General features: G+C 41.1%; 1 protein-coding gene across 7 annotated transcripts in view; it reads right to left on the reverse strand.

Moving 5' to 3' along the window:
- Positions 1–476: 476 nt before the first annotated feature.
- The window catches only part of pde4d (phosphodiesterase 4D, cAMP-specific), a 221847-nt gene continuing 207256 nt past the window's right edge, over positions 477–15067 (reverse strand). For 5 of the 7 annotated variants that reach the window (XM_039802615.1, XM_039802614.1, XM_039802617.1 and 2 more), the window contains 9 exons: positions 8995–9088; positions 8433–8608; positions 8146–8244; positions 7882–8046; positions 7611–7710; positions 5398–5552; positions 5184–5306; positions 4469–4651; positions 477–4377 (listed from right to left, as the gene is read on the reverse strand). In XM_039802615.1, coding sequence (XP_039658549.1) covers positions 3853–4377; positions 4469–4651; positions 5184–5306; positions 5398–5552; positions 7611–7710; positions 7882–8046; positions 8146–8244; positions 8433–8608; positions 8995–9088 — 1620 coding nt within the window. In that variant the 3' untranslated portion in view covers positions 477–3852. Of the gene's footprint in view, positions 4378–4468; positions 4652–5183; positions 5307–5397; positions 5553–7610; positions 7711–7881; positions 8047–8145; positions 8245–8432; positions 8609–8994; positions 9089–10809; positions 11183–15067 lie in introns of those variants that run through there. The other 2 variants (XM_039802619.1, XM_039802616.1) reach the window with 2 other exon arrangements.

Below are 15067 nucleotides of genomic sequence, written 5' to 3' on the forward strand. Positions count from 1 at the left end.
GTTAATGTGACAAACACAAATCACAGCCTTTTCTTCCTCATTATGGCTGCAGTGATAACTGTTCACTGAGATGAACAGCTGATTACACTGTTCAGTTAGAATGAAGGACAGCTGAATGTACTGCTCATGCCCTTCAGCCATGGTGGCTCAAAGACAGATATGATCACCCAGGGATGGGTAGTGCATAAAGATTATAACACATATATGCAAAACAAAGAATACAAAATTGAGCATATCTCCTAAAAAGTGTATTACTGTAATATGAATCTCTGCAAGAGGCTGTATAGGGAAACGGAGTAATTCTAGAGCAGAACAACTACAGACCACACCCAGCAGTCTGTGGAGAGTTACTGAAATGCCAAATATAGACATTTTCCTCTCAGGTTGTCATCTCTTTTATCAGTGAAACAAATGTACAGTGCATCCATCCCACACTTCACTGTGTATAACACTCTGCAACAATGACAACAAGAAACCACTGAGTAGGCAGAATCAACCCATGCTTTTATTTAATCCATTGCATATAAAAACTTTTTTTTCATTCTTTTTTATTTGTTTTTTACATAAAGTTGTATGATCTACAGTGCTATCCAATAGACTGCAATTAACAAGGAATCCATTAAAATAACATTTTAATTGTCCTGTGAAACGTCCAGACAAGTTGGCATTCTAAAGACATAACCCAAAAAATAATTGTCCTGAAGACCTTTTTTTAAGTTACAGTTTGTGTTTTCCTTTCATACCATAAAAAATAGAACACAGAATGAGAAAAGAACCCACTGTTTCCATTGGTCCAGGGCTGTTTAGAATCTACAGTATGTGTGTCAAAATAAGAGTCCCTGTTTCGGGACAATGATGCACCCAAACCCCTATCCCACCCACCCCAATCTGCCCTTCACTACAGAAATAAACTAAACCCTTCTCCTGTCCGGCAGAAAGATGTCAGTTGTTTCGAATATTGCGAGTAATGCGAGTGGAAGTGTGGGCCGAGCATAGATAAGCAACACACTGTCAGTGTTTCAGCCATAATTAATGCAGCAGTGGCTGAACATGCAGATGTGTCTCAAAGCCTCTGTGCTTCGTAGGCTGTGGTTGCGAAGCAACTACACACTCCTGTTGCACCCCATTCAGTGTTTGGAGCTGTGGTACAACCACATGGATGTAGACGACACTGCAGTAACTCTGCACACACACAGCAAAGTTACTCCCATATCGTTTAAATCCGACCAGTTGGATCACATCTTTGAGTGTAGTGGCAGGGCGTAAGGAAGGTGCAAGTTGTTTCGACCAGGTCTACAGCAAATACGACTCTTGGACATCCGGCTATAGGCCACACATCACTCAAGTAGTACATCTATGGCTTGTGGTTGACCTGAATCCCTGCAAGCTTCTGCACTGACAACATATTTTCTTCATAGAGACACATTTTTGATGGAGCAGTATATGTTTAGTTGTGATAGTAAAAAGGCAACATTTTCCAATTCACAACAGGAGATCAGGCCAACCCAAGCCAAAAGAGTCACTAATGCAGCAAAAGAGAACTAGAAAAAAAAAACAGAAAAAAAGGCTAAAGTAAATGACATGCGTTGAATTTAAGGCACAGCCCATGGGCCAAGGAACAGTTTCTTTTTAAAAAACAATTTGGCTTTCCCCTCTCTTCACTGAGCTACTTCTCAGATAAGCAACATGTCAATGGATCATTTTTACACTGAAGCTCTTACACTGTAATAAACATTCTCTCAACAAGATGTACGTAATACAGCCACACCATCATCAAAAGGGATGATAAGAATCAACCATTTACAGCAAACGGCATTATGATAGTAATAACATTAATAATTATATATTATATACAGCACAATAAATATAATTTTGTAAACAGCGATAAAACCAGAACATTTTATTACAGGTAAGGGCATTGGGTGAGGATGGAAAAAGGAGAGAAAAACAATATTGGCACAAAATGAATGATTAAATAAAGTTTCGAAATTAAAATTAAAATAAGCCCCCTTTAAAAAACCAATGTACAGTATTTCAAGTGTTTTTTTTCTTTTTACATTTGTTGATTTTTCATATTTTATGTACACAGAGAAAAAAAAAAGAAGGTATATTTGGGTATTGTAACTGCCAAGCCTGTACTGTGGTCTATGCTACAGTTAAATATTTACTGTACCACCTTTATATTGCAAAAATGACTGAACAATTAGAAAAATATACCAATAAATAATAGCATCAGGTGTAAAGTGAAAAATGATAGAAACATGGAAAAAGAGTCTTGGCCCAGGTGTAAGACAGCACTGTTCAAACCTACGTATTCATTAGTGAGTGTTTTGGCGCGTTTAAACATATTACAAATATTTAAGTGGTAGTAGTGGTGATATATGAATATATCAGTGCATTAGAATATCTACGTAGAGGATAGATTTATCTGATGACTATGCAACGGAGCCGATTGTCTTGTCAAAAACAAAGACAGCAACTGTGTTGAGACAGCAAAGTTGAGATGGCAAAATGAAACATTATTTTGATGGAAAAAAATTCATACCTCTTAACAGAAAATGAAGTGGCTGAAAACAAACAAGTATGCAGCTGTTTGTGATGTGGACATCAAACAAAATGGGCAATAAAAATAAAAGGACAATAAAAGCTTACATAACATTGGTATAAAATCACCCCAGTAGTTTTTAACACCATTACTATTTCTGTATACTCTGAGCACTAATCAAGCTTCTAAAAAAGGTGCTTTTTGTATCAACTACAAATAATTGCATTGTCTCAGGATGAGTTCCAAAGAACTGCAGGCAACAATAATAAAATGTAAAGACTTCATCATAAACCATTTCAGTGAGAGTAAAGCATAAGACTTCCTGCTTCCTAGTCAGTAAAAATAATAAAAAAAAACTATGAATAAATTCCAATTTTCAACTCACAGGAATAACCAAATAGGGGTATAGTGGCATGGGAATAGTAGTATAAATGCTATTGGAGCAAGTGCAAACACATCAGAACACTCCAAATGTAATCCAGCCATGAAGATATGCCTTCAAAACACTGAATACCTGTTACATATTTCTCCCCATTGGTTTTTGAAAGTTCTCTGATCTTCTTTGCTAACAAAAGAAAGCCTTTGATTGCAAAATTAAATTCTAGAAAATATCTGAATCTTACATACAGTACAATACAAAAATTAAAGTCTACAACAGCATCATGGCTGTTTAGTTTGAGCTTTGTATCAGTTAGGTTTTAAAGGAAGACTTCCACATCAGAAATGTGTCTCGAAAAGCTCCCCTGTGTGCTGCAGCTTTCATCTCTGCGGCGTCATCCGCCATCAGGTTTTCAGCGGACAGCAGCATAAAATGCCTCCTAATTCGGAAAAGGAAGGAAATGGCCTAATCGAGGGGGGAGATTGTCCTCGAACACACCGTTAGCAGTCTCTGTGGAGTATGGGCACTTGATAAAACACAGAAACACCGCTAAACTTTTGGACAAGGCTGAGACGAAGCGGAGGAAAGGAAAATTTGATATTGTGTGAACAGCACTGAGCAGACTGTACTAAACTTAAGTTTGTAAAAGGGAAGGCGTAAAAGTGAAATAAGGACACACCAATTTAGTACAAACAGGTATGGAGAGGAGTTTACCTGAGTGCAAAAAAACTTGAAGTACCGGTGGGCGTGTCTGAACGAAGCTGACAGGCGGAGTGGCAAAGGTGGAGAGCAGCACACGCTTTGGAACCATAAACATAGATGTATAAAAAACACAGACAGACCCCACAAAACCCCCCAAAAAATATTCTATAAATAATCATCTGTCATTACTAAGAAGAACAGTTAATCAGATACTGTCCATAAACTGCTATGTGTGGGGGGTTTCCTCTTTCTCCTCTTCCTCCTCTGCTACCTCTTCCTCCACAGCACACGGTTGTGAGCCGGGTGTCTCCCCCTCTTCTGCTACCTCCTCTTCTTCGTCCTCCCCCACCTGTTCATCTAAAGGAATCTCTGTAGATTCAGAGTCCTGTGTACAGAGTGTTTTAGAGTCAGTACAGCTGTTTTCCTCGTCTTCTTCCTCCTCCTCCTCCTCCTCCTCGTCCTCGTCCTCCTCCTCCTCGTCGTCCTCCTCCTCCGGCTGGCTGCCACTGTCTTTCTCAGTGTCTGACTCCCCGTCCTCCTCCAGGGTGAGCTCAAATTGGAACTTGTCCCCTCCTGGGGGTCGAGTGCCGTCCTCGGGCTCGTCCAAGGTAGGAGATGGGCTTTGGGGGATGGTGCTTTGGTACCACTCCCTGTTGTCTTCCAACGTGTCCAGGATGTCCTGGGCGTCCGGGTGGACCAGGTCAGCCCACGTCTCCCACAGAGGGTGAACGATATAATCTATGAAGCCAACCTACAGGAAGCGAGGGGGAACAATAAGTAATTCAATGTGTGTCTATGCACAATATGCATGTGCATGTACAGTACATTTGTATGCATGTTACCTGGCTCTTTTCTACCGAGGCGTTGTGTTTGTCACACATAGGGCTGATCTCCATGCTCCTCTCCCGTTCTCTGTCACCCTGACTGAAGAACTCCTCCATGATGCGGTCCGTCCACTGCCGGTACAGCTGGAGAGGCTTGGTGGGGTTGCTCAGATCTGCACAGTGCACCATGTTCTGTAGAACCTGAATACATCAAATAAAAAGGTCTAAAACACAGGGCCCGAGCTAGCCACATGTTCCATGATTCAGGATAGAATGAAGCATAAAAGCTCTGTCACAGCATCATTTACAACAGTGATATTTCAGGCTGAGATTTTAATGAATTTGTTGCGATTAGTGAATATGCTTGCAGAGATGAAGTAAATTTGTGCTTTGGTTTCAGCGTTCAAACGTTTTAAAATTTCATGCAACTAATTTAGAGTCCAAATTAAAGGAAGCTAGCATATTACGGTCATTGTGTCCTGCAAGTAGTCACAGCCTCACCATGGTTTCAGCACCGCACATTTTGTAAGGACACCCAACCGAAATTCATTGTGCCACCATCAGAAGGCACTTGATAATGTATTTTTCTAAAGATGTGAAAGGTTTTCAGAAGCCTACAGTAAGTCTTGCAGAATCTTCAAGGGGACCCAAATATTCTTTGAATATACATGATAATCACAAAAACGCAGTGATATGGATACTTGGCGTTACTGGTCTGCAGCTTTATTCTGACCTGTATCCTGTCAGAGTAGTTGTCCAGCAGCAAGACACCAGAGCTGGTCACCTTCTTGGTTTCCACCATAGTTTTCAGATCAGCCAGTAGATTCATGTGCTTCGACATGTCTGTTGCTAGCACCTGGTAATACCAAAAGATACAGAAAAATGTGATTGAATGAATGTATAATGTAGTGAAAATAATGCATTGCACTTAATATTTTTTCACTTACAATGTCAATGACCATCTTTCGCAGTGATTGTCTTTGTTTTTTGGTCATGTTTTGAAAGATGTCACAGTTCTCTTCTTGTAGAAGCTTGAAACCGACTGCTAGATGGTGGTTCTCCAACACTGACGAGTCATTGTACATCAACGCTAGCTCTGAATCTGCATGGAGGACACAATTGATCCTTTTAGTGGGATTGTGGTTTTTCAGGTTTTAAATAGTATAATAAAAACATGGCATTAACAGAATTTATGCATCAAGAAATTTTAAATGATTTTGCCGGGATTATTTTGTAAGATAACACAATGCAACAAGGTACATCTTTTGAACAGAATGAGGTGCTAATTAGAGTTACAACATTCACTGCTAATAGGCATGAACAAATTTGATATGTGCTGCTGTGACACATGAACATCCATCCCTTGCTCTGTGCACGGCAGAAGAAAGCACCAGCACATTTTCCGCTGAGAGGTTTCCCCACTCTGGGTCATTTGAAGGTCCTCCAGCTGTATTTAGATTTCCCGTTAAGATGCATTAGTCTCGGCCATAGTGGAACAGAGCAGCAGAGGGGAGAAAGGGGATCCTGCTCTGTTGCTCTGTGGCTGACAGAAGATCAGTCTGGTGGCTCCTAACTAAGATGACTCACACTGCCTTTACTGCAGGGATTCCCCATTTGGGCTTATGGGAAGCACAACACATTTTGTGTTTTAAGTGTGTGAGACTGTGCTGTGTCTTTTTAGTTCTGATGAAGGTATTACTAATACTCTTATGCATCACACACATTTGGAGTGGTTTCCAGAATGGCCGTTTAGGGCGATACCCGCTGGATATGACATCTATTTGTTTGTGTTTTCCTCTAAATTGCCAAAGCAAGGCGATATCCAGGGCACCTCCAGTCATGAGCCAGTGAGTCAGTTAAAGCAGAGATTCAGTCTCTTGCTTGTGGACACTTCATCTACCAACACAACACCATTAACCCTGTTAAGTCTCGTTAAAGGCTCGGTTCACTCACTTCCATCACTTCCCTGGGAGGTATCTAGTCTTGCAGATAGTTTTGCTTTTATCTTTCCAGATTTTAAGATATCTTTGTGATTTCTGCCTCCACTTTACAATGTAGGCTGCAACGATGGATATCTAACAACCACAACTGTCTTCAGCTGCCTGCATGGTTAGATACCACTAGAGGTAAATAAGAATATAGGATTTATTTATTTATCTGTAGCTTTTGTAATTTGGTAGGCATAACTATTATCCCACTTTATCCCAACAACAGCATTTAAACCACGCAATATGTCAAACAAAGGTTTCCCTATGCAGTGTTGTCATGCAGTGTTGTCTACTACGTCCATGTCTTGGTGAGGATGTCCCCCCCCCCCGAGAACATGTTCGCCTGAATGATGTTGTGTTACAAGGAAAGGGCACCATTGTGGACAATACTGATTTCCTCTTTGAACCCCTCTTCCTTGAAATCGCTTGTCAAAAGCCATCCCAATGAGGTATGATGGCCCAGGCCTCCCTGCCACTGGGTGTCCCTGTGCCTGTTGGCTCGGGTCTCATGTTTGCCGTGTTGCAGGTGCTGATTGGCGCTGACGAGCTGCACCTGGTACAGGCTGCTATTTCTGGCTCCTGCCTTCAACAGTTCGCTCTGGCTCCGACAGGCATGGTGCGATGCCGACTTTAGCCTATTTCTCAACTCTTTGCTTAGTTACGTTGGTTAATGTTATGTTGTTTTTGATTATTATTTTTGATTGTTTAAAAATAAAAAGGTTTTCGGGCACCTGGGTAGCTCACCTGGTAGAGCACACGCCCATATAAAGAGGCTTAGTCCTCGATGCAGCGGCCACAGGTTCAACTCTGACCAGCGGCCCTTTGCTGCAGGTCATTCCCCCCCATCCCCTTTCAAATCTAAGCTGTTGAAAATAAAGGCGTAATATGCCCAAAAAAGGCAGCCTACTCTTGTTGTCTCCTATCTTTTGTCACGGTCTAAGAGCCGTTTGTGCTGTTTTGAAAATTGTTGCCATCCATGTACAGTAAATCTGCATCCAAGTTTGGTTGGGTTAATTGTCTGCAAATTGCAAGTGTGTGTGCCGGTGAGGCAGAGGCTACAGTTTCCACCTGGGTATCAGACTGTGAGTGTGTGTTCGTTTTTGTGAATATGCACTAATGACACTGCTGAGCCACTGACGTAGCTGCTAAGACAATGCCATATGTAGACTCACTGGTGTTGATGAGGAACTGGTTGGAGACACCAGGATGGTCCACGTCGTGAATTGCACTGGCAAAGATGGCAGCTAAGATTTCAAGGTCTGTGAACACAGCCTGGTAGAAAAGAATCAAGCACAGAGGGGGAGGAGGGAAGGCATTGATGAGAGAATGAAATCGTTTGACAAAAATATCCTTGCAAGTAAGAGCCAATGATTGGACTTGAAGCAGAAGTTTGATTGAAGCTGATTGTGGAAGTGTGGGCTTTTGTGCGCACATGCGCCTCACCTCGAGGGCGGGGGTGGATAGCAGCACATGAGTTGACTGGGTGACGTCAGCAGCATGAATGTTGTTATGGTAGGCCACATCGCCATGATAATGGTCTTCTAAGGTCATCAGGTATGTTATAAAGGTGTCAAGTGGAATTTTAAATGTTTTTAACAAGTCTCTTTCCTACAAACACAAGAGAGAGTTCACGTCAAAACAATTTCAAGATTCAACATTATTTTGTAGTAAAAGATTAAGACAAAAAGAACAAGTGACAGTGCTTACCTGGAATATAGTGTGCATCATGACTGTCAGTGGCCGATTCCCAGAGAACTCTGAGATTTTAAAAACGTTAAGGCCCCATTTATTCACATGCTCAAGCTCCTGAAAAAGGAATTTGAGACACAATTAGAAACAAAACATCCTTTTTTGCTTCTTTTTGTTCCTCCATTATTACCTGAGCCCCTACCCCAAAGCACATTTCAGATAGTGTGTTTTTATGTGAATGTGTGACTTATTTTAGTTGCTGCACAATCTGTGTGTACACTATTTGTCAGGACACACAAACACACCTTAGCGAGTTCATCCTCCGTCTCAGTCTTAACTCCGAAGCGAGGGATATTAGAGTTTGTGAGGCTGGAGGAGTGTTGCAGCTTTTTCACCCCGCTGATCTGAGACATGGGCTTGTTCTTCTTCTCCTTCTCCTTCTGCGTCTGAGGTGTTGGCATCTCCACTTCATGTTGCTTGTCTGGAGAGACCCAGTGAAACACAAGTGGAAGGTGAATATGAGGATGATGAAGTCTTTTGTTGCACACTTCATTTTGGGATTATGTTGGAGAAGTTGAACCAGAAAAAAATCTAGTTATCTTCCTGAAAATGTGGCCTAAATTTGATATGATGGTACTACTATATCCGGGTTTAAGTAAAACACTTGTTTACGAGATTATCGTACTGTTTTTTAAACAGGAATTCTGAAAAATTATGTATACTGCATGTGTATGGCCATATACGAAACATGACACCACAGACTCACTCTGAAGCTTGGCACCATATTCATTTTTACATGTCAGGCAGAAGGAGATTTTTTTTTTTTATTCCAAACCAGTGAGTCTATCTTCCTGTGACCTCACTCACCCAGGAAGGTGCTGGAGATGAACTCAGAAACCTGGTTTCCAGAGCGACTCATCTCCGATAGGTGAGTCAACTCCCTGTTCAACATCCTTTTGAACTAAAAGAGAGAAACACACACACACACACACACACACACACATTAAATGAGGGGTGTCACAGTTTGTGATACAGGGCAGAAAAATCCCACACATATTTAAATAAATCTTACCCAAAAACGGCAAACACAATTCAAGAGCTAAATAGACTTTAAATGTTCTCTAAATATGTTTGAGGCAAAAAGTATGAGGCCACTAATACAACATGTTTTATTTTATTAAAAACACATTTTCCTGATCAAATGGTTTCATCAACACAGACCCTTTTACTAACAGGTTCTTTAATTTCCAGTCACACCAAAAGAGCTATACTGCACCCAGGATCATCACTGTTTGTGGTTTCTCACACACACACACACACACACACACACACACACACACACACACACACACACACACACACACACACACACACACACACACACACACACACACACACACACACACAGTCAGAAGGGGGATGTACGTAATCAGTAACCCAATTTCCCAGTTTCTTTCTTTCAATTTTCAGTTTTCTTCCGCACTGCCTGCTCCTCCCTGCCTCTCCCTCACCCCCTTCTCTTTTCTCTCTCCTGTGCCTAATTGGAGTGGCAGACTCAAATTTAGCTCCGGGATTTGATTTGAAGACCAAACTGATTGACAAGGAGGAGAATGCTTGAAATCAGGGATTTTCTAAAGTGGCTGCAAAACAAAAGAGTTACAAAAATGGATTGCAAATTAAAAAACCTCTCAAACAAAATTGCTACATTATCTGAATCATTCTGGCTTCGGTCCAGATGCATAATTTATGTAACTTGATTAAGTATACACATTAATATTGATCACTTAAAATAGACCACTTAAAATAGACCATTACAACACTACAGAGTGCTTACTGCACTGCAATTGTGTATTGACATCCTATTGAATAACACCCACAGGCATTTATTAGGTGGCTTTTTAAAAGGGAGAGACACAAGAGCCATCTGTAGTGTGCTTTTGTCAGGAAATAAAAGCCAAGAGTAGAAAAGCACCAAATACGTCATATAGAGCTGTATTTACATGACGCATAACTATTAAAACAAATAAATGGAATGCCAGTGAGATTAGATCACTGCAGAAAAAGTAAGCTTTTTTAATTCAAATGTGTGGCTAAACTAAAAAAAAACATCCCTCGTAACATCCCAAAAATATGGAGCAACTCAATTACCCAGTTGCAGAGGATTGGTGACCTAAATTTTTTTTCCCAGAGCTCTATGAGTTACTGTTTTATTCCATCTAAGAGACCCTTTGTGGCAACAAAAAAACTGAAATGACCAACAAGTATTTAACAATTTACATGTATACATGTGTTGTAAATATGTCTGTGCTTTTAAATACAAATTCACTTAAAAGTGTATGCTCTTCTTTGCCGTTTATCCAGTAAGTACAGTGCAAGCATCATCAGCTGCATCACAGATGCATCAAAATAGATGATGGATCCAGAAATGTCACACCTTTGAAGCTCTGTTTAATGTGCGACATGTTAGCGAGGAGCTACATACGTACAATATGTGGTTTCTATTTGTGGTCATTTAAGCCTGCATCAAAATCTGTGTCAAGGATGCACCTCAGTTACAAAACACACAATTTAAACAATCACATTAAAATAGGTGTAGAAAAAAAAAGGATAACACCTGAATAATTAATTATATATTATTATTATTATTATTATTATATATAAATAGATTAATCCGAGACTTACCTTTATATATCCCCAGGACACAGAGAGCAGATAATTTGCTTCAGGCATTTTGACAAATCAACAAAATAAATGAAAGAATGAAAGATGAAAGCGCTAGACAGCTAACGAAACAAAAACAGTCCGCAGCTCTGGCCACTAAAATACTTCAACCTGAAGAGCCTTCAGAGTTTGGTTCAATGTCCATAAATGAAGCATCATGTTCCTGTCTTGAAAATATCCACATAAAAGAGCCCATGTTCCAGGAAGCAGAGAGGAAAAGCAGATTCTGAGAGAGGAACAGTGGGAACGTGGCTCCCCAAAGATCCGATGAGAGCATATCGTGACCACACACACTGTGATGCACTTGACATGTGCACGCACACACACACACACACACACACACACACACACACACACACACACACACACACACACACACACACACACACACACTTGGATACAGGGACACACTGCTGAGGTTGTGAATAATTGATAATAGTGCGGATGCTTGGTAGATGCCAAAGCACCAGGACAACAAAATAAATTCTGTCAACAGCTCCCAAACAGGGCTGGCTGCCTGCCTCTGTGTGTATGACACAAGCTCCCATGTGATGAGCACAGGCTGCTTCTCTCTCTGTGTCACACAAAAGCAGCAAATAAGAGCATAGATATGGAAGAAGTGTGAGCTCATCATCGCCTCTTATTGGCTTGGATTGAAACAGACTTGAGGTCACCTGCTGTGTGATTGGCTGGGATTTAAGTCAGTGGAAAACCCTGACCCCTTCCTTTTCCTTCCATTCCTGCAGTGCAGCGGGATATGGTTTAGTGTGTGTGTGTGTGTGTGTGTGTGTGTGTGTGTGTGTGTGTGTGTGTGTGTGTGTGTGTGTGTGTGTGCGCGTGCATGTTCACATACAGTACATGCCTGTTTATTTGTATGTAAGACATATTTACGTTACATTCAACAGTTTGTGTCTGTATGCGTTTACATGTTGACTGACCTAGCCTTCTGTACAATGTACAAGCACAGGTTACCTCATCCAACATGATCCAATACAGAGAAACTGAGGTCAGCTTTCATGCCTGTATTCATGGAAGATGAGTCACAGTAACATCACTGTTGAGATGATGTATTACATTAAAACCAATTAATCTTGCAAAAAGAATGAGCGTCACAGTTAGCTGAAGTGGTCTCAGTAGGACAGAAACTGAAAGCACTGTGTCCACACAGGCTGCTGTGTGTGTCACTGAGTTCAAGAGGTTGTCACTTTAGTTGAATACAACCTTATTGAAGGAAGAGTTTTAATGCACTTTCGCCATCAGTAACAGCCTGAATGGTCCCCAATGGAAATCATGTGTAAATTCAAATATGAACAAATATGAAATAATCATAAACGTATTTCATGTCTCTGGAAGTCATTTATATTGCAATTAATTTAATAGCATCTAATTATCTTCCATGTTAATGCTATTGCATTTGATAAGATAGTTTCATAGAGAACCTTAAGAGAATAAAAAAAGATTTAAAGCCAGACCTTACATTCAACCATCTAAACAGACAAGAAACCCACAAAATATCAAGTCGACGAACAAAAATCAAGCGTTAAAAGAATCATTGCAAGGGTCTGCTTCGTCTGACAATAATGCTGTGAGAATGGTGAGAGTGAACTTAAACAGTAAAGTTGGAGGCCGGACAGCTAAACAATAAGCTAAAACTCGCTATAAAGCTCTGTAAAGCCGAACTGAGCAGCGGATTTTGGGAATAATTCTCTGTAGCTTTATCGTTATGAGCGACCTCTTTTTACATTGTGACATTGTCCTTAGATACATTATTATAAAAATATTGTATAATATAAAAATAATATTATAGCCTTCATACAGAAATAAGTTCAGGTATAAAAGTTGATGGAAAAATTAAAAAAATGGTTTATGATATAGAAAAGTTTTGATTCTATACAGGGAATATGTGATTGTTTAACGGTTAATCTTGAATCACAAATCTAAATAGGATGTTTCTTCTTTCTTTCTCGTGGTGTTTTGTTTGTGACTGCATAGGGGCGGCTGTGGCTCAGCGCTTTGTCCGGTAAGGTAGAAAGGCACTATATAAATGCAGTCCATTACCATATACAGTACATGCATGTGTCTGTGATGTTCCAGTGGCTACATGGATTGAAAAGGGACCAAACCTATCTCTGCTTACTTTACACCCCACTTCTATAGCCAGCCTGGCACTGTGAGTAATTTACAGCTACGCTGGAGCAGATGAGACAACAGTCTAACTGAGATCTAGCAGCTTTGATTGTTCTGAGTCCTGCGGCCAAGCGCACAGGCCCACACACACACACACACACACACACACACACACACACACACACACACACACACACACACAGCCCACACACACACACACAAAACACACACACACACACACACACACACACACACACACACACACACACACAAAAACACACACACACACACACACACACACACACACACACACACACACACACACACACACACAACCCTCTGAGTCCTATCCACAAAAACTTTCTCTCCGTCACACAAATACACACCGATATTGACAGCTTAGCCAAGGTGTGGGTAGAACTATTGGGTAGAAATTGGAAAGTGTCACAGTAAGCGCAGCTGTGACTTGTGTGTAATTTGTTCCTCGGCGGAGTGACCAAAATTCTCCACTCCTAGCTATATATAGCCCACGACACCTCCAGATCTCGGTTGCATTTGTTTCTTTTCTCACATTCCACATTTATTCTGGTGGCTAACAACTCTCTACTGAATACAGGAGAATAGGAACACTCTAATTGCCACTCCTGTTTTCAATCAATGTACCACTGATCATCCATTTATCATTTACCTTAACAAAATGTTGAGAAGGAAATCTATACAGTATGTAGGAAGCTAAACGGTTATGGTAAGTGGTAAGATAGTCTCGCATTGCCAGACCTTCTTCCACAGCGCTGCGGAGGAGGGTCTGGCTAGTCCACACAGCATTCTGGGATGGGAGAAAAACGTGCTCTGGTTTATTGGCATTTCTTTTCTTTTTTTTAGATAATTTTTTGGGGGAAAGACATGCAGGAAATTTGTCACAGGTCGGATTCGAACCCTGGACCTCTGCGTCGAGGCATAAACCTCTCAGTATATGTGCGCCTGCTCTACAACTGACCCAACCCGACCATTATTGGCATTTCTTTAAACCAACCACAATCGGCTTGGGCGGCGCTATGCGCTGCACGGAGCAACGGTGCCTCTGCAAAATAGCCTTGGGAAGTAAATTGTTTGGCTGGAACGTGTAAGGTCAAAGGTTGATTTAGTCGTTATGTAGAATAGAAAATAGATTGGACAGATAGTCTAGCTAGCTGTCTGGATTTACCCTGCAGAGATCTGAGGAGCAGTTAACCATAGTCCTCATAAATCGACCGGAGTTTAAATTGCTAACACAAAAATGGATAATGGATAATGGCAATGGATATAGGGCTGCAACAACGAATCCATAAAATCGATAAAATTCGATTACTAAAAAAGTTGGCAACGAATTTCATTATCGATTCGTTGTGTCGCGCAACTATTACGCCACTCAGTCGCGGAGATAAATATTTTTTGAGTTGAGCGCAGAGAGGAGCAGCGCAGAGAGGAGCAGCGCAGAGAGGAGCAGCGCAGAGAGGAGCAGCGCGGAGCGAAAGAAAAGAAAAAAGTGCAGAGTGGGGGTAGAGGAAATACGGAGAGAAACCGGAGAGACCCGTAACGTTGTTCTAAAACACACGGCGGAGGCAGAGAAATCAGTACGACCTAAGTCATCCAAGGTGTGGGAGCATTTCACAGTAAATAAATCAATTAATAAACAACACGGCATGGCACGGGCGCACCACGGTGATGAGTCAGCACCTAAAACGTAAACATGTTGGAGTCCTTGATGAGGAGGAAGAGAGTTCAACAGCAGGGTGAAGTCACTACACTATCCTACTTCTGTTCCGTTCTGAAGTGAGGAACGTAACGTCCCTCCAGTAGCTCTTCTAATGCTGCCGTTTACTCGTTATCCAGCTTACTAGCATGACAAGCTAGCGTTAGCTCGTTAATAACAGTAGTAAAGCAGGGGTGGTATAGTTTGCAAGACTAAAGTCACGGTTTTATTCACTCGCCTTTATGGCCCATTCATTTTCAATCTGTCATGTATATATTATGTGCTTTGTCCCATATCAGTTATTGTTGACAAATATATTAGTGTGTGGTGTATAAATGAACGTAACTTGCATTTGCTACA

Source organism: Perca fluviatilis, chromosome 6, assembly GCF_010015445.1.
Source record: "Perca fluviatilis chromosome 6, GENO_Pfluv_1.0, whole genome shotgun sequence".
Classification (NCBI taxonomy): Eukaryota; Metazoa; Chordata; class Actinopteri; order Perciformes; family Percidae; genus Perca; species Perca fluviatilis.